At 39.7% G+C, this 25019-nt stretch overlaps 4 protein-coding genes across 6 annotated transcripts in view; 3 read left to right on the forward strand and 1 right to left on the reverse strand.

Annotated features, from left to right (window-relative positions):
• aak1a (AP2 associated kinase 1a) overlaps positions 1–7046 on the forward strand; it is a 34655-nt gene extending 27609 nt beyond the window's left edge. The window contains exon 20 of the mRNA XM_080765050.1: positions 4147–7046. Within this exon, the coding sequence (XP_080621176.1) occupies positions 4147–5048 (902 nt within the window). The 3' untranslated portion in view covers positions 5049–7046. The remainder of the gene's footprint in view (positions 1–4146) is intronic.
• A 486-nt stretch (positions 7047–7532) lies between these two features.
• On the forward strand, positions 7533–12696 carry med22 (mediator complex subunit 22). Of its 3 annotated transcripts, none has more exons than XM_080765590.1 (5): positions 7533–7673; positions 7851–8008; positions 8147–8227; positions 8519–8727; positions 11820–12696. In XM_080765590.1, exons 2-5 carry the CDS (start codon positions 7889–7891, stop codon positions 12004–12006), a joined length of 597 nt encoding a protein of 198 aa, XP_080621716.1. In that variant the 5' UTR covers positions 7533–7673; positions 7851–7888; the 3' UTR covers positions 12007–12696. The 3 variants fall into 3 exon arrangements, with proteins under 3 accessions (XP_080621716.1, XP_080621717.1, XP_080621718.1); XM_080765591.1 differs by having other exon boundaries at positions 7888–8008; XM_080765592.1 differs by lacking the exon at positions 11820–12696 and having other exon boundaries at positions 8519–11367.
• A 611-nt stretch (positions 12697–13307) lies between these two features.
• On the reverse strand, positions 13308–16616 carry cUnh9orf78 (chromosome Un C9orf78 homolog). The gene is made up of 9 exons (XM_080766709.1): positions 16422–16616; positions 16066–16125; positions 15921–15972; positions 15745–15815; positions 15305–15385; positions 14939–15136; positions 14647–14783; positions 14435–14545; positions 13308–14276 (listed from the first exon to the last, which is right to left on the reverse strand). The coding sequence occupies exons 1-9, from the start codon at positions 16496–16498 to the stop codon at positions 14176–14178; spliced, it is 888 nt and encodes a 295-aa protein (XP_080622835.1). The 5' UTR covers positions 16499–16616; the 3' UTR covers positions 13308–14175.
• A 222-nt stretch (positions 16617–16838) lies between these two features.
• On the forward strand, positions 16839–24762 carry nfu1 (NFU1 iron-sulfur cluster scaffold homolog). The gene is made up of 8 exons (XM_080765540.1): positions 16839–17049; positions 20328–20434; positions 20525–20660; positions 23493–23559; positions 23680–23797; positions 23888–23951; positions 24043–24217; positions 24332–24762. Exons 1-8 carry the CDS (start codon positions 16991–16993, stop codon positions 24368–24370), a joined length of 765 nt encoding a protein of 254 aa, XP_080621666.1. The 5' UTR covers positions 16839–16990; the 3' UTR covers positions 24371–24762.
• The last annotated feature ends 257 nt before the right edge of the window (positions 24763–25019 follow it).

Consider the following 25019-nt stretch of genomic DNA (forward strand, 5'->3'; position numbering starts at 1 on the left):
TTTGAATTCTAACTATTCCGAGATACACCCAAATAGTAAGTGTGTGATGTTTGCTTTAGTTAGGCTGATCTTTGACGCAGTGTAGAAATTGCATTTTTGCCCTACCTGTAATTTTGTTGTTACCTCATTGTGGCTCTTGAGCTGGTGTTTCTTTTCCTGGTAGTGTAGCCTTGGAAACTACCAATTATAATGATATTGAAATCATGAAAACTGAGGAAACCAATATGAATCATATGAATTTGCTGACTAATGTTCCATGACTTTGGTCATGGCAGCACACATGACCATCACCTAAAATGCATGTTAAAACTATGAAGGACTTTTTTTGTGAATGGTTTGGATCAATATCTTTATCTTCTTTGCTATCCCATTGGCAAGAAAAGTAGAAAGAAAAGGGGTGGTAAACATGCCAAAGTTAGATAAAGAGATGTTTCAAGGTGTGCCAGCTTTGCCAAAATTGCCATTATGTCTGGTCTCAGGGTCTGTGAAGTTGAGGACATTGTTTCTGTACGCCACTATCGAGAGCACGAGGGAATGCGTTCCATCCATTTATGCAGTGTAGGTTTGATCAGACGGACTACATTGTGTTGTCTCCTCTTTAACCACATGAATCCTAGCATCCCTATTTTGGGCATGTCATAATAAGTGAACATTTGGCAAAAAAGAACAGATCTACAAGCTCACAATGTCTTGTGATGTGTTATTAGCTTGTAGATCTGCTATGATCGTCATTTGACATGCAATAAAGTATAATGGGATTTGTGGTTTATGTGTGATGTTGCACATGTTTACTCCCTCTCCCTTTCCTATTCACATCCTCTCTGTCTTGTACTTATCTTATCCCTCTCCTCTTGTACCACATTTCCTTGAAGTCGCTTCCCCCTACAGTAGATCAGAGTAATATTCATTTCCATTCTGGAAAGATATTCTTATCCATTCCTTTGTATATACAACCACTGTTTAGATTTCCGCAATTGTCCCTGGCAGCACTAGTAAAGTAGACTACAAAGTGTTCAATATGTAGAAGCATTTCATATATCATGGTATGAATACATGTGACATGATAGAAAATTAGAATCATGATGAATGTATGAAGTGCGTATCAATATGAAATCAATATGAAAAGTACAAAATATAAGTTTTTATTTTTATTTCTCTGTATTATTTGCTAAGCTGTATTTTATAAGAGTGTTTAAGAGTGCAATGATGAGTCCTCTTTTGTCCAAAGTCCTTTTGTCTATTTCTCCATTCATGTCACAGTCTGAACATCAGTTATCCTAATCTGTAGGTGCAACTCTGTTCTTGTGACTAATCTCATTCGGTATTTTAGTATTTTAAGCACTCGTTTCAAATTATTTTCATAATGTTAGCGATTTGACTTTAAATTGCATGACTGGAATAAGTTTCCGCAACATCTTGGAAACGGCACTCTCAGTGCAAGGCAGAGCTTATGACGGAACATGATTCTTGATATCTCTGATCCTGTAGCCCTTCTCGGTTTCCTCTGCTCATAGCATATAAGCTGAGCAGAGCCACATGTGAATCTTACAAACCAACTAACTGTACAACTTGCATTACATAGGAAGGGTTTTCCTTCTATGATATGGATTATAAGTCCTTAAACCCACCTTTTCATTTGAATTGCCTTCAGCCCAGATGAAAGTCACAAAACGTCCTTGGCATAGTCAGAAGTTACCATTGTATAGTGCATATCAGTTACTGAATATATCAGAAATTACACTGACACAGTACAGTACCAGAACATACATTTAACTGTTTCCTAAACTTGTAAATGTGTTAAAAGCATAACTTTCCATTGAGATGTAACCATTACTATATGCTTTAAGTTAAAGTTATTTATTCCTTTGTGAAATGAATAATGGTTCTATTCTCGCTTCCTCTCAATGCCATTATAGATGGTTTCATGTCAGTGCAATCATGTTGTTTTTAAACAAGCGACTGACTGTAGCCTATATTGACGGGGATAATCCCACAAGACAATTTATCCCATTATAATTTTATTTCCAGATTCATAATGTCACAATAATTGCTCATAACTAGCTGACCTAATAGCTAAGTAATCTGACTGACAAGCAAGGCTTTGCTTAGTTTATATCCAGGAAATGGAAATAAAGTTAATTGCTTGAAACGTATTCGCTGTTTGGAACCGTCTACATTTTTAAGGTTAGTCACAGACATTGGCCTGTGGTTCATTATAAGAATTGCATCAATTATGCGACAAATAATTAGTCACTAAAACTATGCATTTATTTTGTTTTTCACAAGTAATGTTGAACAGTGCAGTCATTTGCAGGTTTTGGTGTGGCTAACCTATGCAATTCTTCAATAACAAAAATACAATATTCTTAGACACCACAGTGCTGTATTCTAGAGTTCTAGCCTTGCCCGTATAGTCTTGTGTTGCTGTGTGGAACCGATGTACTTAGTGTGTTGGTTGGGTTTAAACAGTGACCGATATAATTACTTCGATTATTTGAAAAGTTACATGATTTGGCAGAAAATGTCCATAATATGTCAAAGCAGAGTTATTATCCAGTGTGTACTTATATTTTTATGAATTGAGGGGGAAAAATAGTAAAAACTAAATGATGAGGGAATAAAACTTGTAAATGTGAATGTAACTTCAGTCTCTTTGGTCTTTCTGTATTGATTGTTCTACCAAAGAAAGCAGGGGCTTGCAGTCTTTTTTTTTGGTCTATTTTGAATATTGTGAATTGAATTAGTATTCAGATACTGTATTTATTTCCTTTTAACCCATCTATGTCATTTTAGATTTTAGTGTTGTCTATTCAAAAATAGCAAACTCACAGCGCGTCACTTTGTGTCGGACTGCAAGCTTGTACATCTGCTTTTTTTTTAAATCCTGAAAGTACATTACTGATTTAGAAGGCATTTGTAGAATCAGCCTCAAGTCTTTATGATTGAACTGATAGGCTATTGATCATTCCCGTGGTCAGTCAAAATGTAGTCTAATCCTACTTTATGGTAGCAACTAGGACCTCTATCTCACTAGCCAAGGTTGCCCAATTGATCAACCTTGGCGATAACAACACCCAGAGAGAATAATGTGTCTCACTCTGTTATGGCGTATCAACACTTAAACTCACTCAGTAAGTGCCTTTCCCTTTGGCTGACAGAACAGTGCCAAAAGATTTAAAGGGACATGCCAGTGTTTTCATTTTTATGATTACAGGAGATATTGCCCATATTGAATCATTCAACTAATCTCTAATTTCTTGGATTTACAACCCACCCACATCGCTTTACAATATGTTTTTTTAAGGTTAAATTACTATCTGAAATTCCATCTGTATTGATTTTGTGACATCTGCTTTCCAAGGGAAAACAAAGTACCTCTTTGATTTTAAGCAACAATACAACTTGGTATGCTAAGCAGGAACAATGTGGTCCTAGCCCTAGTGTTTGAACTGAAAGCTGGTGCTTTCCTTTAATGGCTGCCACTAACCATCTTCCCTAGAGCTGCCAGCTAACAGCTGCTGCCCACACTGCTGAGGTAAGACTGTTCTGTCTCTGCTCCTGTGTCTGTCCCCGGCTTCTAACAATATTGTGATTCCAGTGAGTGCTTTGGCTTCTTGTTTCCATTGACCTACTCACTCCTCTCTGAGCTCCTTCCTTGTTCAACAGTGTCTGCTCCAACCCCCTATATCCAAACCGTCACCCTTGCTACTTTTTTGACTCTGTGCTCCAGGCTGAGCAAGGCAGGTTTTGCTGATGGTTGAGTAAATGTGCATAGAGGATTGTGCAGCTGTTGAGAAAGCAATTTGCTGAAACAAGGTAATTTTATGTTGTAGTGGTAGTGATGGCTCGTCTTGTCTGTGTTGTGTTAGTAGTTCTGTAGAGTAGTAGAGTATGTCTAGTGTTTTTTGTTGAACTTACGGTCACTTGTGACTGTAAGGTCACTTCCATCGATTGCTTAGTGTCAATAGTTGTTAACACATTATGTGATATATATATAAGCTTTGACGGACAGCTGCACTTAATACTGATGGAACTGTAGGGTGAGGTGTCTTGTAAGTGACATTTATGTGTTGAATACTAGAAGATACCTGCAAATTTGTTTCCTTTCTTTAATTGATTTCTTTTTGCCTTTTCTCTGTGCTGCAGAACTAAAAGGGGAGAGTAACGGGTATACTGTTCTCAGCGAGCAGAGTGAGGCGGCTGCACCGGTATTAGAGGCTGAAGCAGATGAGGGCTGTGTTCACTCTAGCGAGGAAGAAGAGGACGAAATGGAGGAAGAGGAAGAAGAGAAGGAGGAGGAAGCTGAGATGGAAGAACAGCACAGCCGGGGAGCAGCAGAGTGTGAGGCAGGAACCCATGACTGCAGTGGCTCCAGACCATTGCTACTAGACTCTGAAGATGAAGAGGAACAAGGGCCTGAGTTACGCCACCAACCATCTCAGCACTCTGTATTACCTGTATTACCAATACAAGAATCTGCTGACTTCCATCCAGATGCTCCAAACACTTTTGCTCAGAATCATTCGCAGCAGGCACCCCAACCGACAAGGGGTACAGATGCAGTTCCAGATGTCTTCTCTAAAGCCCCATTTCGGATTGCACAAGATGAAGCGAGCGATGTGTTTGCCAATGCTCCGTTCTCCCGTGCCCCCTCCGCAACGCCACACAACATGGATGTGTTCATGCAGGCTCCTTTTGGGAGGAAGAAGGAGGCTACAGAAGTCGATAGTATGTCACCTCAGCCCAAGACCCATCCGTACACTCATCCCACTGTTGCTCACTCGATAACACCTGAACAAGCAGTGCTTGGACAGGTTGCCCCACAACCGTTCCGCCCACAAGCCCTGGCCAAATATTCTCGACACTTTGAGGGACCTTTGCCCCAGCAGCCTGTAGCAGCTCATAGGGTCGTTTCTAATGTGAGCAGACAAGCGGCTGTGGGTTCGGTGGCTGTTGGTCCGCTTCACTCGTGGACCTCAGAGGTGGGTGCTGTAGACCCATTTGTTTCTGCGCCCTTTCACCTTAAGGTTCCACAAGAAAAGCCCTAAAGGAAGGCACAGATAAGGGCTGTATGTATTGGAGCCATTAAATGATGCACATCAAAACAGGCACACTGCATGCTGTCACCAGCACTTTGGCTGGACTGCAGGCCTTCGTGGATCTCATTCTTAGATGGCTCGATTTTGTTTTAATAGTAGTAGATGGTCTCCACTATACTTAAATGCTGCAATAGGATAAGGAAGTTGACGTCAGTCCCAGGCTCCAGCTGGCTTTCTTTTTTCTTTTTTTCTTGTCCTTTTCATTAATATCATGAAGTGTCACTCAACCTTCGGTACGCACTGAGGATTATGGTAGTCAATATTTGTTTCTTTTCCTGCCTACCTCAGTTACAGTATGACATATCGGCTCTTAAATATTGCTCAGTTAAGGACTAATTTATCTCAACGTTTTGGCAGTTTAGCTTCCTGGACATTCAAGCTTTACTGTGAAACTGTACCTTTAGAGTGACATTGCCACATTAAACTTCCATGTCTCTGAAACAAGGTTCTAAGAATGGAAGTGCTGAGCTTGGTCAGCTCATATGATTATAACTTGACAAAGGCTTAAAATGAAGAAGAAAAAAGCCCTTATAGCACTTGTAATTTGCGTAGCTATGATACAGGCTCGGGTCTCATTAATTCATAGGAATTGAACTGCAATTATATTACCTTTCTTATGCTATCCGATCCCACTGAATACTCCTCTTCCCTTTGTCTCAGTATTTAGGATGAAAAGCATTGCATCTGAACAGTACTGTTATACCCAATATTTCTACCTTAATCGGATGCTGGATAATAAACGGATACATTTCACACAATGTTTAATGTTTGAAATTGTACTTGCTCAGTGTCAGTCTAACTTGTCTGTCATGTGTATTGTGTTGTGTTTATGGCTCCTGCCATGTGTGTGTGATGAAAATGTTAACATAGGGCTTATTCTACATTACATGCCAGCTTTATATGAATGCACTACATACATACCCAATACAGTCAAATAATTCCTGTTATATCTTGTTCTTAAAATGTACTTTTTTTTTGCTTTACAGTCAGTCAATCAGTTTTTAGGATTCTGCTAAAAACTGTCTTTCACACACACACACACACACACACACACACACATCCATATTATTCACAACATGGCTGCCATTTTGTTGTATGCTTCCTAATTAGCCGATGCATTTACTGGATCATATTTTTGCACTCTCATTGACAACCAAATGCTTCTGAACAATCATGTTCCTTTTGCCCTTTTGCTGTCTCCTTTGTGCACATCAACAGCCTTTTTTTCTTTTCTTTTTTACATCTTTGTTTATTACGCCCATCTCTGAATTTGTGCTGGTTGGCTGGCCGTCATTACCAAGCACCTGAAGTGAAAACATGTACAAATAACTTCCTCTAACGAAACCAATGCTTGCCTTCAGCATCGTGCAACTAACTACAGCTCTTGTGCTTCATGTAAATGATACAGAGGATTGTAATTATCACAGTTGAGCCCTCATAGTGGCGAGTCTTATTTCTTTCTTTCCTTCTGTTTTTTTCTTTTCCTCCTTTTTTAAAAATAACCTTGAAAATGTTGTTGCCTTTTACCTTTGAAGTCTTGAGGCACTTTTTCCACCCCTACATGGCACATTCAAGAATGGACTACCAAAACAATTCATGTCAAAGTGTGATCTTTCATTCCTTCCTTGTGTTAACATGTAAATCATCTTCTTGGAGTGTACAATCTTTTATAAATGCTTAGGCTACTTATGTCACTCAATCTCTATAAATGAAGGTTGCACAAAGCCGCTGACAAACTGTCAAGTCAGATTCTAGGAGTGTTTTGATTATAACACATGAGGTTTATATCAAATGTATTTTGGCCACAGTCTGTCAAATAAGAAACTTATCTCAGACATGACAGCTTCAGATGCTGTACCCTATAGCACTCATTATGAAAATACTTGAGTCATGCTGCAAAGCTTGCCTTGAAAACTGTCATGTCATAAGGAAAATATTAAATGAATGTAAAACAAGCAACAGAACAGTCTGTGTCATTTAAACTTGAGTTCGGGGTTTTAAACGAGGGCGTGTGGAATGGACCACCACTAGAGGTCAGTATATAAACAGTTTGGTCATCTGAAATTGAATGCGATCGAGGGTGCTTAAAACAACTTTCACATTAGGTATACATTGATTGTTTTTTTTTTTTTCAGTTTGTAGAATGTGTAGGCTATAGTTCAAACGAAAGTGCAGGTCAATACAAAAACTGCTACTGAGGATATAATCAGAAAAAGCACTTCGACTTCTTCTTCTTTTCAATAGGTTACTCTGGTGACGCGAGGTTAGGTTTAGATCATAGCTCTAGATTCAAGGTCAATAACAATGACGTTACGTTACGTGTGTACGTTCCCTGAGTCCAGGATATTTATTTTTATTTATTCAAGCGGAACCATCTCTTCTTCTGTGAAAATACTGGTCGGTCGGAATCAGAAGTCGGAACGGAAACGGAAATGGAGAAAAACAATAGTGCACACTTCATTCGCTGTTTTAATCCTATGGTTTTAATTCCTAACGGCTCTAATACTGGTACGGCTCTGGTTAATTCTGACAGAGTTACAAAGTAACGCAATCAATCAGACTATGCAATAGGAGGTACGTATTGTATATATATTATATAATTGTGTAAAATAGCTTAAGCGTTTTACATTTGCTCGAATAGCCAGTATACATTTCCATGTCCGTTTCTTTTGTGCAATCATTGAATTGAATGGACGTGATCTCTTGTATTGCCTGATTGTGATGCCCATGTCCTGGATGTGTTTACTACAGTCAGGTAAAGTTAGCTCTGCTGCCGTCTCCTGCGCAGGATGGCTACTCAGAGAGTCTCACAGAGCAAAGAGACGCTCCTCCAGAACTACAATAAAAGACTTAAGGATGACATCAGATCCATTCTGGATAACTTCACAGAAATAATCAAAACGGCAAAGGTACCGTGCTGAGTCCTCCTCTTTAACACAGATTATTTTTTACGTAATCTGGCACTACTTTCTGAATCGCTCTGATACCATGCTGTTGTCTACAGGTATATATATATATTAATGTTTTGGAAAACGTATTTCCAACAGATTGAAGACGAAACGCAGGTTTCTCGAGCCACCCAAGGGGAGCAAGACCATTATGAGATGCACGTTAGAGCGGCCAACATTGTAAGTATTTTTAACTATGATTCTTATACAAGAGACACGCAATACATGGGACCAATTAAGGGAAGGGTTTTATTTATCCCCTTTCGGAACCATGCATAATTTGTTTGTATTTGGGTCGGGATGACTGTATACTGTCATCCTAAATACAAAAAAGAAAAAGGTATACAGTGTTCCGAAAGGGGCTTGCTTTGGTTATGCTTTTATGTGTATACCGGTGTCCTGGGTACTCTTATTCCTTTTACCCAAATCAAATGAATACTATCTTTCTCTTTATCTCTGTTGCTGTGACAGGTGCGTGCGGGTGAGTCGCTGATGAAGCTGGTATCTGACTTGAAGCAGTTCCTGATTCTGAACGACTTCCCTTCTGTAAACGATGCGATCAGCCTCCAGAACCAGCATCTCCGCTCACTGCAGGAGGAGTGTGACAAGAAACTCATAAATCTCCGCGACGAGATCGCCATCGACCTGTACGAGCTAGAGGAAGAATATTACTCATCCAGGTACAAGTAGGCTCATACAGGCCTTATTACCAATGCTCCTCCATAGCATCATGCTGTTCTTGTACCTTGTTCGTTCACCACCAAGCCTCGTGTAAGGTGTAATATCTTACCCCATTCCTTGCCCGAAAACCTTAATACTGTGGTAACCTCAAATTTAGTTTAATATGAGCTACCATTTGCCATTCATTTTCAAATAAGTGATATTGACTTTGTGGTATCATGCAAAACATAACATGCCACCAGGTTATATCTTCTTCACGGTGTACTTGATGATCGAGTGCCTTCATTTTATTATACGTGATGTTGTATTATTGTCAATAGTAGACCTTATATTTGCTGGATATCGTGATTTAAAGGGACATGCCACTGAATATTTGCATATAAATATGTCTATGGACATTTGTCTGTAGACTGTATATATATTTTTCCTTTTCTCAGCACTTATTGTTCCTCCTAACCTTACCGGTGTGCGGTTAATTTGGAAATAAGTGGCAATGGTAAAAGAAAAAGAAAAAAAAAAAAATATATATATATACACACTACTTTGGTAGTTACTCAATATCTGGATACATTTACCACAGCACTTACTTAGAACTACCAATAAAGGTAAGGTAAGACAAATTACATTTTTAATTTTGTTCAAATTCTGTCTGGCTGTGGGCTTTACATGCTGAAGACTTGACAGTTTTGTGACGTTTTCTTTGGTATCTATCCTGGGAGATATAAACTCGGCACACAAAGTTCAGAAACTTAACTTTGGTCCATTATTTCTCCACTTTAATAATACCAAGTGGTATTGTATTTTATATCATACTAATTGTAGATTAGTCACCTTTACAACGAAGTATAGCTTGTATGCATTGTGCATTCGTGGAATGAGCAATACAGCTAAACATGTGGGTAGCGCCTCCAAAACAATTGGTTGGTATTCAACCCTTGCTTTGAGTTGCTTAGTCAGTGGATTGGATGATTGCACTCTCCCACAGTAATAAGGAAAAAACAACACATATTGGCCATTTTTACACTCAGTGTTATAGAACTCAGTATAAGAGTGTGCGGGTGTAAGAAAGGTACCGCCTCATGCTCACCAACCTAGGCACATTTTTCTGTGGGATGGCATCCCATTCCTCAACCAGGTTTTGTCATCCAATGTGGTTCTGTTGGTCACTCTAGTCTAGTCTAGCACGTACAGCATGCCCAAGCTGATCTCAAGTGTTCAGTTAGGTTGAGGTCTGGACTTACGGCACGCCATTCCATCCTCTCCACTCCAAAATTCTGGAGGTACTCTGTGGGGCTGAGCGTTGTCCAGATTCTGAAGATTTGGCATCGCCACTGGCTCCAGAATCTCATCCCGATATGTACTGCATTTGAGATTGCCTTCAATGATGACAAGTTCTGTCTTGCCTGTGAGAGAGATACTGCCCCCTTACCATACCAAGATGTTGTGGCTGTGTATGGATCTTCCAGATGCTACTGAGTTCCCTAACACTGAGAAATTAAAGTGTAAAAATGGCAAATTGTTTAGTTCCTCATTACTGTGTGAGAGTGCAATCATCCAATCCAATAAGCAACTCAAAGTAAGGGTGAATACCAACCACTTTCCATTTTGGCAATGTTTTGGGAAGCGCTACCCACACGTTTAGCTGCGTTGCTTATTCCAAGGACCAAAGTTAACTTTCCGAAATGTGTGTGTCGAGTTTAGAAATATTGACTGGACAATTATAGATAAAAGTGTTTGCCTAAATTGAGTGGTGTTCTTATTTAATGCACTGATGATGCTATATTATTCATTCCTTAGTTCCTCCAGAGCTAAAACATCTCAGGGGTGAAATGATGACCATGTTGCATGAAGTGCATGAAATCAGAACCGCTCATTCACAAAATGTCACATTCAAAGTTCGTTAAGGCAATTTCATTAATGGATGTAAAGAGATGGATGGATGTTGGATATGTATCAAGGGAAATCGTGCAATGAAAGCAAATAAAATACTTTATGGGGGGTACCCGTAATTTCCGGACTATAAGGCGCACCTGAATATAAGCCGCACCAGCCAAATTTAGGGAAAATCCCAAATATGTACGTATACAAGCCGCAACGGACTATAAGCCGCAGGTGGCGCCCTAGTGGCTGTTACGTTAGCTCAGAGCCTTAGATGGCTCTGCGTTAGCTGTAAAAATCCATAGATTAGCCGCACCGTTGTATAAGCCGCAGGGTTCAAATCATGGGTAAAAAGTTGCGGCTTATAGTCCGGAAATTACGGTAAATCATGTTCAAGAAACCAAACTGTTGAAAATAGTATTTTGAAAATGTACATTAATTTTTAATACTACATTTTACATACATTTTTAATATTTATATAATGCTATCTAAATTTACAAATATAAAGTGCAAAGCCTGTATGTGTAAGTATGTGTAGACGTATGCATGTTTTCTGTTACTTTCTATTATTCTCTTAGGTCAAATTTAAAACTAGGCCAGGTGAAACTAATTACGATTCCCAAGGTTTTGTTTTCTGTAAATAGCCTAAATACAGGTGTCGAATCTTTATAGCTTCCTTCCGTCCTTAACCCTCCAGTGACTCTGTATCAGTTATCAGTAGACCCACGACGATTAAGAAATAAAGTAGAAACGAAACAGTTGTAGTTTGTCTAATTTGTTTTTTGTGTAAGAAAGGGCTGAGATTGTCTTTCTTTAAACTGCTTTTAGCATGCCGGATGTAGGGCTCCTTTCTGCCTTGCTGCACTCACTTGTTCTTTCTCTTCTCCACCACCAACTATTGCATAATATTGTACTTTGTATGCAGATTGCAGGCTCAAGCCTAATTTATACTTCGTTGAGTGACGCAGTCATGCAACGAAATATAAAATTGCCCCTATTAGGCAACGCCAGAACATCTAAGCTTTCTGTTCACACTGGCTGTTGTTTCATGGCCTTGTGGCTAATTCTTGTCTGTCCTCCTATTTCTTTGGTCCCTTGACAATTATTTCCATTTTCCCCTGAATGTGCTTTTTGTCACTGGGCGCTCTTGTCTGCTCCTTTCTTGCTGTGCTGCGCTGATTCTATGCCTCCTATTGGTTTCTGTTCTGAAAAGCTACAGTCAATGGGACAGTACCGACCTACCCTTGTGTGAGGCCTACCGGCGACGAGACAGTTGGGCCTCCCCAGGTGCCAGCTGTGGTTCTGCCCAGGGGGGCAGAGAAGACGTTGGACCTCCCTCACAGGAAACTAACCCACACCATCTCAACGGACATGGGACCACATCTACAGAGAAACCTTGAAACACTGAAGATTGGAGAATATCAAGAACAGTTTGGAACATAAAAGACCTCCTACATGGTTTGTATATAATAGTACAGCCTAGGTCAGGGTTCAGCATCCTTTTTTGACATGAAGTGCCATGCTTCCATTTTCTTAGTCAGTGTGCCATATCCATATGTTAAATTATTACCTTTGATTGTCCATAGGTTATACATAACAACCTTTAGAAATATTGGCTGTATGATCATTAGACTAGCAATAACCCACCTCTGATTGTGGAATTATGGGTATCAGGTACTGACGCCCCTAAACCATCTCGCCCCTCTATTTTTCCGCCGACCTCTCGGTCTGACGGTTCTTGTATTCTTTATTTTGTTTTACTGAGAATAAGGTTAGAAATAAGTTTAGGGTTAGGCATAGTTATACTGAGGTTAAGGTTAGGAATACGGTTAGGTTTAACCGTTTAAGCATAATTTATTAGGAATACAAGGCCACACAGTGTGTGCACACTAATTATGTGCACAATGTAATTTGTGACCGACTGACTAAACATTTCTTCTTCTTCTACTTTTGCCAGTGATCCACTTTCCCCTTTGCCTAAGGTTGCCTACCCCTGGCCTAGGTCATTGCTAGGAATGTCTCTTGGTGTGTTAAGTTTTTTAAATTGTATTCACATAAAGGTGGACTGGAATTTAAAGGACAACTTTAGTTGTTTTTTTTGGGGGGGGTTTTAGGTTCATGTTTTAGGTTATTAGAGAGAACGTACATTTCATTGGTCTCTTTCATTTTAGCGATTTTAGCTATTTCTTTCAGGGGGGTGGGGCATTCGAACATGGGGCTAATTGTTTTTTTACGAAATTGTATAGCGATTTATTTTTTTAATTCACTACTATAGTTCTTCTAGACCCCATAAATTTACATCTGGCCACAAAAGATCAGGGGATCTACTGAATGTGAAGGGGGGTACTATAGGGGGCTGCCATACTGTGTTCACATTCAGTAGATCCTGTGATATTGTGGGTAGATGTAATTTTCTGGGGTCTAGTAGGACTATAGCAAATACAAAAATAAATCGCTATAAAATGTTGTAGAAACAAATACATATTATTTAGCCCCTAAAATCGTTAAGACGAAAGAAAGCAGCAAATGAAAAAAATAACACCCTTACTTTCTCCAAGAATCTAAAACATGAACCATGGTTGGAAAATAAATAGTTGAAATTGAACATTTCTACACAATCACAGAATAGAAACATACCATAAATAAGCTGATGATTTCATCCAAATGAACAGGATCAAGTATAAATTTCACATTGCAAATATTACTCGTCAAAATCTTTATTAGTCAAGTTCCATATTCCTGCTTCCATGCCATGGCATCGTTCAAAGAATCTCTCATAGCCAGACCATCACTAGCCTGGGTGGGTACCCAGGCTTTTTTTTCCATTTGCAGACGACCATTAATGCACTTAACGGTGGTCCTTCATATTGGGTATGTAGGTTTGTTAGCACTGGTATTCTGCATGGTTCTACCTCCTACATTGAATTTTAATTTCCTCATAATTTTAGATCTGATCGTCTGGCTATGCGAGACTACCTTATACTGTATATACAAGTTTCAAAAGAGAATTCAAACAATAAACGTCTTGGATTTGTGTATTACTAATTGAAGTACAAATTCAGTTATGTTTATTCAAGAATAACTCAACGAGTGAGTGAAAGACTTGAAACCTTGATGGTATATTTACTACCGGTATATTAGATGTCAAAGAGTAAAAAAAAAGAAGATATATTCCAAATGTACATTTTCTATCTTGATAAAAATCAGCCTAATGGCACATCTGGTGGGTCACAGGTGCAACAGTTGCAGAAGAAAGGATAGACACTGACATATTTTTAGTCAAACAATGTCTAGTTTGGTCCTTGAAGTCAAACTGACTATAGGAGTAACGGATCTATTTCAGCGGAATTACCATTTAACACAACACATATAGTAAGCAACCATAATGTTCAAATCTGAATGACAGATTTACAAAGGAAAAAAAAAAAGGTTCAACACTGAGAACAACAGTTCAACTTATTCTGTCAATAGTTGAATTCTGTTTAGCCAGAATACCATCTACAAATTACACAGCTCTTCTATGGATATTAATAGAAAACAGGATCATCAGGTTGAATTATAAATAAGACTCAGTACCGCCGATTCATCTTCTTGAACTTCTCGTAATGGTAGTCATCAGTGGCCTTCTCATTATTAGGACGTTTGCGGTAGTTGGGTGGCGATGGTGCAGCTTATAAAAGATTTAAGATGGGAGTCATTTTATTAATTCCAGACAGAGTTCTCCATACAGGTATACCATTGCTTTTAGTCAAGTGTCTGATGTAAGATATACATTTACTACTGTTAATTGTTGTGAGTGCAGCGTTTGCCTACACAACACTTGCTTACCTTCTGGACCTGGTTTCTCTGTGTCACCCACACGCAGTGGCCTTGCCTTAGGCTCTTCCTGTTTGTGTCTGTGGTGGTGCCTCTGTGGTGCATTCACATCCTCACGATAGACTTGAGAGAAGGGTTAGAAGTTAGCCAGCCATTTACTTCTTATTTTACATTATTTACAATGCAGAGTTTTACCCAAATCTTTAAAAAAATGTCTAACTCACAGCGGTTATGCTGGACATAGTTGACAGCAATGTTAGTGGGTACAAAGGATGTGCCATGGTCCCTCTTCTTGTTTCTCTGCTCTGCCAGGAGCTTTGCTTTTGCTTCCTCTGTAAAGATAATGTTTTTTATCTTTGCGCTAGAAGACAAATTAAATAAACAGTGGCATGTAAGTTACATTGGAATCCTTTTGTCAGCTTAAGAGTGGCATAAAATTACTATCCAAAAACTGGCAAGACTAGAATATGATATGTTAAGTAAGTCATAAACTGGTGCATGCAACACTCCACATACTCGATACCAAGGTCAACTTCAGGGATTCCACTCAGCATCTGGTTGGACAACATCTCCTCTGTCTTCTTGGCCGAGTTGACCCTGATGTTCTCCGGTAGCTCATACAGTAAGTCCTCTGCATTCTTCACCTTCACCTTCTGTACCTCTGCCTCTACCAACCCCTTCTTCTTTCTTAATTCTGTCTCAATGTATTTCATCCTGAGAGGAAAAACAATGAGTTGGTGGCATATTCTGATTCAAGTTAAGTTTGTGCACAATGCTTGCATTATTTGACTTGTAAGTAATGTATGGATTAAAGTCGTGAAACATAAGTACACCAAATCTAAAAATATATATTTTTTCAAGATAAAGAGAAAATGTGCATACATGTCTGCATCCTCATCTCTTCTATTTGTTTCGGCTGAGAAAGAGGTGCCCAGGCTGAGATCTGAGGTCTCTTCTTCTGTCCTGAAAAGAGAAGACATGACATTCAGTTACTATAACTCAGCCCAAAATAAAACACCCACTGGTACCACCCACCTATAGAAATCCTCCTTCTACAGCACTGCCACCAAAGTGTGGAATACCCCCGACACCATCCCTTAACAAATGTGGATCACTGGCTTATGTATTTCAAAACACTCCTGAAAAGGAGATGTTGATGATGTTGACGAATTTAATACATAGGACCACAATGGAAACAAGTCCCCCGGACTTTTCTGTGATATCCTTTTAGCTCAAATGTCTGAATGTACCTTGTGCTGTTTTACATTTCTGTCTAATGAAGAATTCAGTCAAATCATCAAAACAGTTCCAGGATTCCTTACATGTCCCTATTCCTGTCCTTTATTTTCTTCATATCCACAACACCTCCTGTCTTCAGTTTAAATGGGTCATCCTGTAAGGTAAGTTTAAAGAAACAATGATGTGTAATTTCAAAATGTGCCAATGAAAGGCTTAGATATAAAGTTATAAATATTATTACTCAAGTTGGTAAACTTACATCAATGTCACCATCAAGAGGCAGTTTCTCCCCCACCAATAAGGCGGCAACACTATCCAGAAGGAAATGTAAACAATGTTGGTTAATAAATCAAACGTAGTAGGCTAATGCAGAATTTGTTAAGCCACCCCTTGCACCTCTGTACCTGACACCAGTCTGTCTTTTCCGCAAACCCTGTAGTTCTTTTGCCTCATCCACTTTGGCTCTAAATGAAGGGGAAAACACATTATGAACATAAACTAAAAAAAGCTTCACGGTGAAGTTCATAGCTAATGTTGCGGTAATGGTACAACAAAGCATCTGGATAGATGCAATCATTATATAACAATAACCAAGAAATAATTGAAAATAAGCAAATACAGAAAGAAAGAAATTGTACAGAAAACAAATTCATCCCTTGTCACAAAGTACAACACAGATCCATCCATTCCGTGGCATTTAAAAGGAACCCAAGTGAGCTAGAGACTGAGTCGACAAACCGTTGAAGTTAGCATACATTACCTTACTTCTTCTGTTACCTCGTCTTCCTCTAAATCAGACGAATCCCTTCTCTTCCGAAAGTTTCGATTTGAAGGCATCTTTTGGTACTTTAATGTGGAGGATTGACTATTTCTAAAACCGTCGAGTATTAGCCTGGTGACGCGAGGTTGGTCGCGGATTATGTTGGCTCGGGGGAATGATTTAACCGACGTACCATTTTATTTTACCATTTACGTAAACAGGAATGACGACACAATGCAGAGTTGCAGACCCGCCTTAACATGTGTCTGATTGGCTCCCTGGCATGCATAGTTTTACTCATAGAGTATCTGAGGTTAGGTTTAGGGTTTACTTTATGGTATAGTGTAACCAAAGATTTTTAATATATAAAGAAGGGTACAGGTATAAACGAGGGGAATCGTCATCGTGACAAGCACCCAGTCGTAAATAAAGAGAGATTTAGGGAGAGGTTATCAGCAAATTTGCAAATTGCTACACTCCTCGCGAGAGACTCCAGACTCCTACTGGCCAATCACAGCAGGGCTTTCCTAGAACGTTGGTGGACAGGACATACAAGGATAATAACAAACATGGCGACTTGCAGACAGGTCGGGAGGTTGTTGAGTATTTCGACAAGATTTTCTTATCGGTATGTTTTTGTCAGTATTTGCATTTGTGTTCAATCATGGGATACAACAGTGTGGACCTTTCCATCAAAGTTTCGCCTTTTGCAAAAGTCTTGTACTCATCTATCAGTTGTAGCCCAAACATTTAGACTCTCGTAGAGGTTTTTTTCGATTCTGACGAATGAGAGTCTAAATGTTTGGGCTATATCAGTTGTAACTTGTACCCTCTAAGGTAGTACCCTGGTCAACGTTAGGTAACTTACACGAATGAACTGGAATGACGCAGATATATGTATAAGTGCATGGTTCTGGCCACAAGCTAGCAACTCTTACATTTTATTTTTAATATCTGGAACTCAGTTAGCCCTACAAGCAGAACCCAATGCTACTGAAGACCCAGACATCCAAATTTCAGAAAAGCTTTACGGAGGGTTCCGAGAGGGGCTAGAACTCAGTGTGAGTGTGGGATCGTGGTGATTTTATTTGTTTCTCAGTCGGTAGTGTTAAGTAGCCTACCCATCGTCGTTTGATTACCAATCAACGGTAATAAAGTAGATACTTAGTCAAGTTGCCAGTATTACTACGATGATCCTTGCGAGTCCGAGGACACGAGTTTTCAATCCCGTTATGTCAGTCTCGCATGTCTCTCCCGTGTTTAGGCCTTAGCTTTCCTGTCTCAGTCTGTACACACTCATATGTATGAATTGCAGCATGAATTGCAAACAAAATAATCATAATATATATGTATACAAAGGCGTCATGCAGCCCAAAATGTTAGATTCTCGTAGAGGTTTTTTTCGATTCTGACGAATCTCTCTACGAGAGAGATTCTCGTAGAGAGATTCGTCAGAATCGAAAAAAAACCTCTACGAGAATCTAACATTTTGGGCTAAGCTGCATGGTTGGTGTTCAAGTTGTTAATCTGTGCTTTCAGACAGAGTGAGATGGTGTCACAATCTAACTCACCACTGGCGCTCTCACACTGTGAAGAGACTCAAGAGAGTATAATTTCCCCCCTCAGAATCTAACTCACATTGAAGAGAGACAGCCGGGGACAGTGATCTGTAGCCATGGGGGACAGTGATATATTCTGTACTGTAGCTGGGGACAGTGAGAAGAGACTAGGCAGGGTGCAGAGCTCTCTCTAGCTGGGGGACAGTGACAGGAAGAACAGTGACAGGTACTCTCTTCAATGTGAGCACCAGCGGGGATATTAAAAACATTTCATTTGCAAATTATAAAGCCTACTTTGGTGGCTGAGACCCCCACCACACGTATAAAATGTACTTTTTGACTTGAAACTAGAAAGGGATTTCTTTTCACCGGAATGAAAAATCTTGTCTATGATGTTTTCTCTTGGCAATATCGGTAGAGGGTACAGTGGAGTAACTAATATATTATTATTATTTATAGCAGATGTATAAAACAAAACCCACCACAACAGTGCCAATACACAATATAAAAATGTAAAACATATCATGGGAAAAAATGTAGTAGGTCAGGTAAAATAGTCAAAATTAGGGCAACCACATCAATAACTAGAAAAAGTGCCCCTCGGGGCACAGCTGGTCTCCACCAGGCCAGGTCAGGTTGTGGCCTCCTGGTGGCACTATAATAGGCCAATGTGAAAAGGCTGCCATTTGTTCTTACACCATTGATGGCAATTGGATGATTTGAGACATTTTGTTCCAAAAATGTGTTGCAAAAATCCACCTGTTGGTGGCGCTATAACAGGCCAATGTGAAACGGGTGGGATATATTCCTCAGCATAGTAGGAAAGTCTGTGAAAGATTACATGTAAATTGCACGCTGCGTTCATGATTTGAGGCTTTTTGTTTAAAAAGGGCCAATCCTGCAAACTTTGAAAACCTTTGCTAGCCAATTAGGATGGAATCTGAAATATCGGACAGATCCATCTTGAACACATGACTATAGAGATAGTGTGTAACTATTTGCGGGATTTTTGGACAGAATCTGGAGGAATATTAAACAATGTGTTTTTCAAAAGTCGGCCTCATGGTGGCGCTATAACAGGCCGTTCTGAAAATTTTGGGGCAGAGGTTCATCGTTGGCATCCAGGGAGTGTGTGTGCAAACTGTGGCATCGACCAGGTTAACGGTGCCGGAGATTAGCTGTTCACGGACGGATGGACACACGAACGGACGGAGTGCAAAACATATTCTATCCCCATGCCTTCAGCCTGGTGGAGACAATAAAGGCTTAATAAATAGAGTGGTATTAACACATTTATGACCATTGGGGTTATAGAAATGGGCTGAGGTCTACACTCTCATTTAAGCCATTAGGTTCCATTGTGTTCAGGGTGAAAATCCAGTGTGCCTCTTTCTGTAAAAGCAGTTTTACAATGTCACCGCCTCTAGGTGGCAGGTCAACCCTCTCTATGCCAATACATTTGAGGGTGGCTGCTGACCCATGTCCCCTTTCTTTGTAATGACAATAGCATAGTCCATATTCCCATTTCGGATTGCAGCTTCATGTTCGACTATTCTTATTTTCAGATTGCGTTTAGTTTGACCAACATATACCATCCCGCACAGGCATTTTAACATATATACAACATGAGTTGTGTTACAATTAACGAAGCCCTTTATTTTGTGTTCCTGACCAGTCTGTGGATGATAGAAGACCTTGGTGGTACTAGTGTTTGAGCAGTGGGTACATCTACCACAAGGGTGGTTGCCACACAGTATTTAACCAATTATTCCCAATGGCCTTGGGTGATTTGTACATGGAAGTGACAACAAAATCCTTAACATTTTTACCTCTCTTAAAACAAAACCTGGGTGGTACTGTTGAAATATTTTTCAAGTTGGGAGCGCATTTCAGTATGTTCCAATGTTTGTGGATAATATGTTTACTTTAATTGCATGAGATGAGGTGCTAAATTCCGAAACAGACTTTATTGTCTGAAGTATCTCTGTTAACAGGTTGCAGGAGGGTCTCTCTTTGTACATCTTTAATTTTCTTTTCTGCCGTATGTATGGTAGATGTCTTGTAACTCCTATCTCTGAACCTGTTTTGCCTTTGCCTTTATTTTGAAGTCAGGCAGTCAGCAGAATCGCTGCAAATCCGTTTGAGGTGCAAAAACTGTCCATATGGGCAGTACCTATCGGTACCCTATACCAGATCCATGTCTCCCGTCTTAGGCGTCTCTCTACACTCCAGTAGCATAACATGGCAAACAAAAGAATCATAAAATAAATACAGATGCCACTTGAGGTGTCATGGTTGGTGTTCAAGAAAGAATTGCTGGATCTCAATTGTCAACTTGTGCTTTCAGTCTATTAGGATTAGGGCATGGGTGTCAGCGTGCTGGATTGCACTGGGTTTCACAGAACACAGGAGCCAAAAGGAGATGGCCACAGGCACCCTTCTCTCTTATTTCGGGTAGGTAGACCTGACCAGAAAGTTTTATTTTATTTTTTATGATTACTGCAGCATTGAACATTCCTTTCATATTCGTGTATCTCTTCACAGCAAGGACCATGTTTATTCAGACCCAGGACACACCCAATCCAAACAGCTTAAAGTTTCTGCCTGGGTGCTCAGTTCTTGAATCAGGAACAATGGATTTTGCTGCACCTCGGGATGCATACGGATCTCCTCTGGCCAGGTATAAAATTGTCAAATAGAGGGTTACATAATGAAAAATTCCACCCAGTATTAACAATGCAATGACTTAAGAATTAAATAGATGTACAGTATATACATTAAAAATAAATGTTTTAATGCATGCATACACACAATTATGTGAGGGGTAATAAGCAGGAATGGCAACAATTATAGAAATACTGTACCACTCAATAATTGTATGATTTTTTGGTTGCACATACCATCATCATCATGCTTTTCCATCTATTTTTTTCACATACCAGTTACTTATATTTGCAAATAAAAAAGAAACCTTCGTTAACTGTATACATTTTAAGAAGGGAACCATTGTAGGGGTTCCTTGAGTGTCCCAAATCCATATGGACCCTTACCCATGTCGGACTCGTCTGGCGAGTGTCTCCCCCATTAGGGAGTGCTGTAAAAGTTTGAGAACCGTTGCACCCGCTTCGAATGTTATCACACCTTAATCAAGAGAATGTTCGTGATCAGAAGCTTAGAATACAGCTAGAATGTGATAATCACACATACTGGGAAACGCAGAAGTGAAACTATGGGAGCGTTTGCTTTTTGTGATCATGACGGAGGCGTGCCATCTCTGGTGGCCTTGATCCACGTGAGGCACCGCCGAGCGAGTCACCGTGCCAAGTGTTGCGAGAATAGTAAATATTAGTACCCCCTAGTTTCCATGCCACGACCATAGAGTTGGCCCTGACACGTCCAGCAGGGGGAGTCAATTCAATTCAATTCAAAGAGCTTTATTGGCATGAGAAAACATACGTTTACATTGCCAAAGCAGAAAGAACAAAACAACAATACAGCAATACAATCAAAACAAAAATTATGTACTTTGAAGGTCAGAATCTTCAATAGATCAACTTCTGTGTACCAAGATAACTCGATGCAGGTATAGTGCAGGAATATACACAATGATTAGTCTTTAGGGTGGTTGTGTTCCATTTGATATCCTTCTCCTATCACAGCAACTCACAAATCTTGCTGCTGTGTTTGCGCATTGTTGTACTTCGCCCAGCAGATATGGGAGTTTTTTGTCATTGGTCATGTTTTCAAAATCTCCGTGTGTGGTTGTAATCTGTGGGAAGTATGTGTCTCTGATGTCTTGGTACAATGGACAGATGGTTAGGAAGTGTAGCTCGGTTTCCACTTCGTTTAGTGTGCAGTGGGTGCATAGTCTGTCTTCTCTCGGGATACAGGTCTGCCTATGACGGCCTTTCTCGATCGCGAGACTGTGCTCACTGAGTCTGTACCTAGTTAAGATTTTTCTTTGTTTTGGGTCGGTCACGGTGCTCAGGTATTCTGCCACTGTGTATTCTCTGTTTAGGGCCAGATAGCATTCTAGTTTACTCTGCTTTTGTGTTGCTTCTTTCCAATGTGTCAGATAGTTTTCCCTTTGCTGTTTTATAATTTGGTTTAGTCCAATGGGTTTTCTATCTCGTGGCTCTGTTTGTGTCATTGAGTCATTTACCAGGCTATGTCTGCACCACGCCTGCATGCGTGCAGTCCGGGTGAACACAGCCAAACACCACAATGTCTAGTATGCAGTATGGCCATATTCCAATGTCTTGATAACAGTTGATTTCATGTATTTAATGCAGTGATAACATATGAATCTGTTGAACCATTAGAATTGGGCTTTGGCACTGTTCCACTGCTTATGGGAATGTGAGGAGATTAAAACATTTTGGAGGTCCGTGGTCCATTATGTCTCTCAGATTACGTCAGGTCCAGTTCCTCTGTGTCCTAAATTATGTATACTCAGTATTTATCCATTAAATTGTACACTAAATAGTAATGAAAAAAGAATGACCGACCTCTGCCTGTTACAGGCCAGACACTCAATTGCGCTATGTTGGAAGAATGTCAATGCCCCTACGATCGGCTTTTGGCTGAGGAATTTAACAACCAGTTTGGCACATGAGAAACTAACTTATGTAATTAGGAAGAAACCTGAGGTATTCTATAATATATGGGAGAATTTCTTGAACTTCATTAGGCGAGGTGATATTGAAGAGGCTTTGGATGTATAGTGGTTATCTGAGTAGTTAGCTGGGGGGTGGGGGTAGGGAACTGTGATGGACATTGTGAATCTGTTTAACTGTATGTAATGTGTTTTATTTTCGTTTTATTTTTTGTTTTGTCATTATTTATTCATTTTTGTTTTGTATTTATTATTGTCAATTCATTTTGTTTTAAGATTTTGTTTGTATTTGTGCTGCCAGAGGGATGTGGGGGGGGGGGAAATATATGTCAATTGTTGAAAATACTTCTGTAATATAAAGAAAATGAATAAACATATGTTAAAAAAAAAAAAAAGAATTGGGCTTTGGGGCCCAAAGCTTCGTCTGAGGACCCTTCTCGCCTCCCGACTGCGACTCTCCATTATGGGGAGGTTCTCCTCCTCTGCCCCGTTCCTCCACCACCTCCTGGAAAGAACAATTTACTGTGCGCATAAAGACCCGAGAACAGGGCGAACACTGACAGCATGTACAGGACCACCAGTGCGCAGATCAGTATCTCAGTTTGCGACATATTTTTTCCAGGCTGCACGCTGCAGCAGTCATGACATGAGAACGGGACTCTGCTGTATGTCGGGACAGAAGAACAAGGGGGAACTCTGATCACCGATAACTGCTGCTGACTGTTGCTGTTGTGACCCCCACTGTTGGTGGCTGATGATCGGCAAAGTTTACAAATGCCTTGGTGGTCTTAAATTCCGTGGCACAGTTGACCTTACCTCAGTGTGCCATGGCGCATCGCCTGAAATGAGCTTTTAGTGTATTTTGATTTTGACAATTCTGTTTCCTGTTTCCTCCAGGCAGTTGTTTAGAATTGATGGAGTGAAGAGTGTTTTCCTAGGCCCTGATTTCATCACTATAACAAAGGTAATATTATACACAGAAACTAGAAAACACGCTAATACACTGTGCATACAATGTTTAATAATACACCATTAATACACTATTATAATTTAATCTCATTGAAATATCTCTTTCTGTTTTTAGAGTGATGCAAATATGGAATGGAAAGTAATTAAACCTGATGTATTTGCTGCTATAATGGACTTTTTCACAACCGGACTGCCTGTTATAAGCGACGGAACTGTTCCTCGTGAAGATACAGGCAAGGGACACACACAGCCAACACAAATAGAATAGGCCAATATTTTGTAATTTCTTTTAAATATAAATAATAATCACTTTGTCTTTGCAGCACCATCAGATGATGATGATGAAGTGGTTGCTATGATCAAAGAACTTCTAGATACTCGAATCAGGTAGCTAGTTGCTCTTGTAGGTTATATTGTACATCATAGTTCTACTTCATAAACTTTTCCATATAATGATGGTGATGTTAATCCTTGCCAGACCAACTGTACAGGAGGATGGCGGAGATATTGTGTATCGAGGCTTTGAAGACGGCGTTGTAAAACTGAAGCTGCAAGGCTCCTGTACAAGTTGTCCTAGTTCCATTGTCACCTTGAAGAGTGGAATTCAAAATATGCTACAGTTCTACGTTCCAGAAGTAGAATCAGTTGAGGAGGTTTGTGACTTCCCAAGAAGATGTCCTATCAACAACATATTGCATATTACATATTTTTTTAGGGTACTAGAACAATGAATACTGATAATTTCTTATGCATTTTCTTGATTTCAGGTGAAGGATGAGGAGGAGGAGGGAATTGCCCAGGCCTGAATCTAAAACCGGAAAATCTGAAACGAGAGTCCCTCTAGAGTAGACATTTGTATTTCTCACTCCATCACCACTCCCTACTCTAACTACATCCCAGCAATACACATAATGACCATTTTAAAATTATAGGTTTGTCTACATTATAATAGTTGCAAGAGAATGATCGTATTTATCCAGAGACATTCTTGTAAACCTTGATAGTGCTAAATTCTTAACACACAATTGGTCAGCATACTGAAACACCAGAGAGATTATATCTGAAGAACTGAAATACAGTAGATTTTACTTCACTGTCACACCTGGCTTGAATCCATCAATACAGTAAATAACAGGCATATATTGATGTTTTGTATGAAACATACTTATTAATGTAAATAAACTATTATATATTAGTATGTTGTTACAATGACTGCTTCTTTATCAGCAAACAGTATATCTGATTACTGTTTGTAGTGTCAGGTTTGAATGGTTTAACGAGGCCTAACTCTTAACATTGAATAGAGCAAACATTCTCACTTTATTTGGTGGTAGGCTACTCTTTAAATTAGGTCGACCAGATGATTTAATGAATGTGTTGTAAGTATCCCGTGTAGCCTATAGCCTACCCTATATTCTGTATGTCTTTGGCTTAACCCAGGGCGGTGCAACTGGC

This window comes from Protomyctophum bolini (genome assembly GCF_963924005.1).
Source record: "Protomyctophum bolini genome assembly, chromosome: 6".
In the NCBI taxonomy this organism is placed as follows: Eukaryota; Metazoa; Chordata; class Actinopteri; order Myctophiformes; family Myctophidae; genus Protomyctophum; species Protomyctophum bolini.

What these genes read in the sequence shown, in the direction of transcription:
- cUnh9orf78 (XM_080766709.1), bottom strand. Translation starts at nt 16,498, where the DNA reads ATGCCTTCAAATCGAAACTTTCGGAAGAGAAGGGATTCGTCTGATTTA. An exon ending in CTATGTCCAGCATAACCGCT is followed by an intron (nt 14,546 to 14,646) that starts GTGAGTTAGACA and finishes CCTTCTCTCAAG; the next exon opens with TCTATCGTGAGGATGTGAAT. An exon ending in AGAGAAACCAGGTCCAGAAG is followed by an intron (nt 14,277 to 14,434) that starts GTAAGCAAGTGT and finishes ATCTTTTATAAG; the next exon opens with CTGCACCATCGCCACCCAAC.
- nfu1 (XM_080765540.1), top strand. Translation starts at nt 16,991, where the DNA reads ATGGCGACTTGCAGACAGGTCGGGAGGTTGTTGAGTATTTCGACAAGA. An exon ending in TCGACAAGATTTTCTTATCG is followed by an intron (nt 17,050 to 20,327) that starts GTATGTTTTTGT and finishes TTGTGCTTTCAG; the next exon opens with TCTATTAGGATTAGGGCATG. An exon ending in ATTTCATCACTATAACAAAG is followed by an intron (nt 23,560 to 23,679) that starts GTAATATTATAC and finishes TTCTGTTTTTAG; the next exon opens with AGTGATGCAAATATGGAATG.
- med22 (XM_080765590.1), top strand. Translation starts at nt 7,889, where the DNA reads ATGGCTACTCAGAGAGTCTCACAGAGCAAAGAGACGCTCCTCCAGAAC. An exon ending in AAATAATCAAAACGGCAAAG is followed by an intron (nt 8,009 to 8,146) that starts GTACCGTGCTGA and finishes TATTTCCAACAG; the next exon opens with ATTGAAGACGAAACGCAGGT. An exon ending in ACGTTAGAGCGGCCAACATT is followed by an intron (nt 8,228 to 8,518) that starts GTAAGTATTTTT and finishes TTGCTGTGACAG; the next exon opens with GTGCGTGCGGGTGAGTCGCT.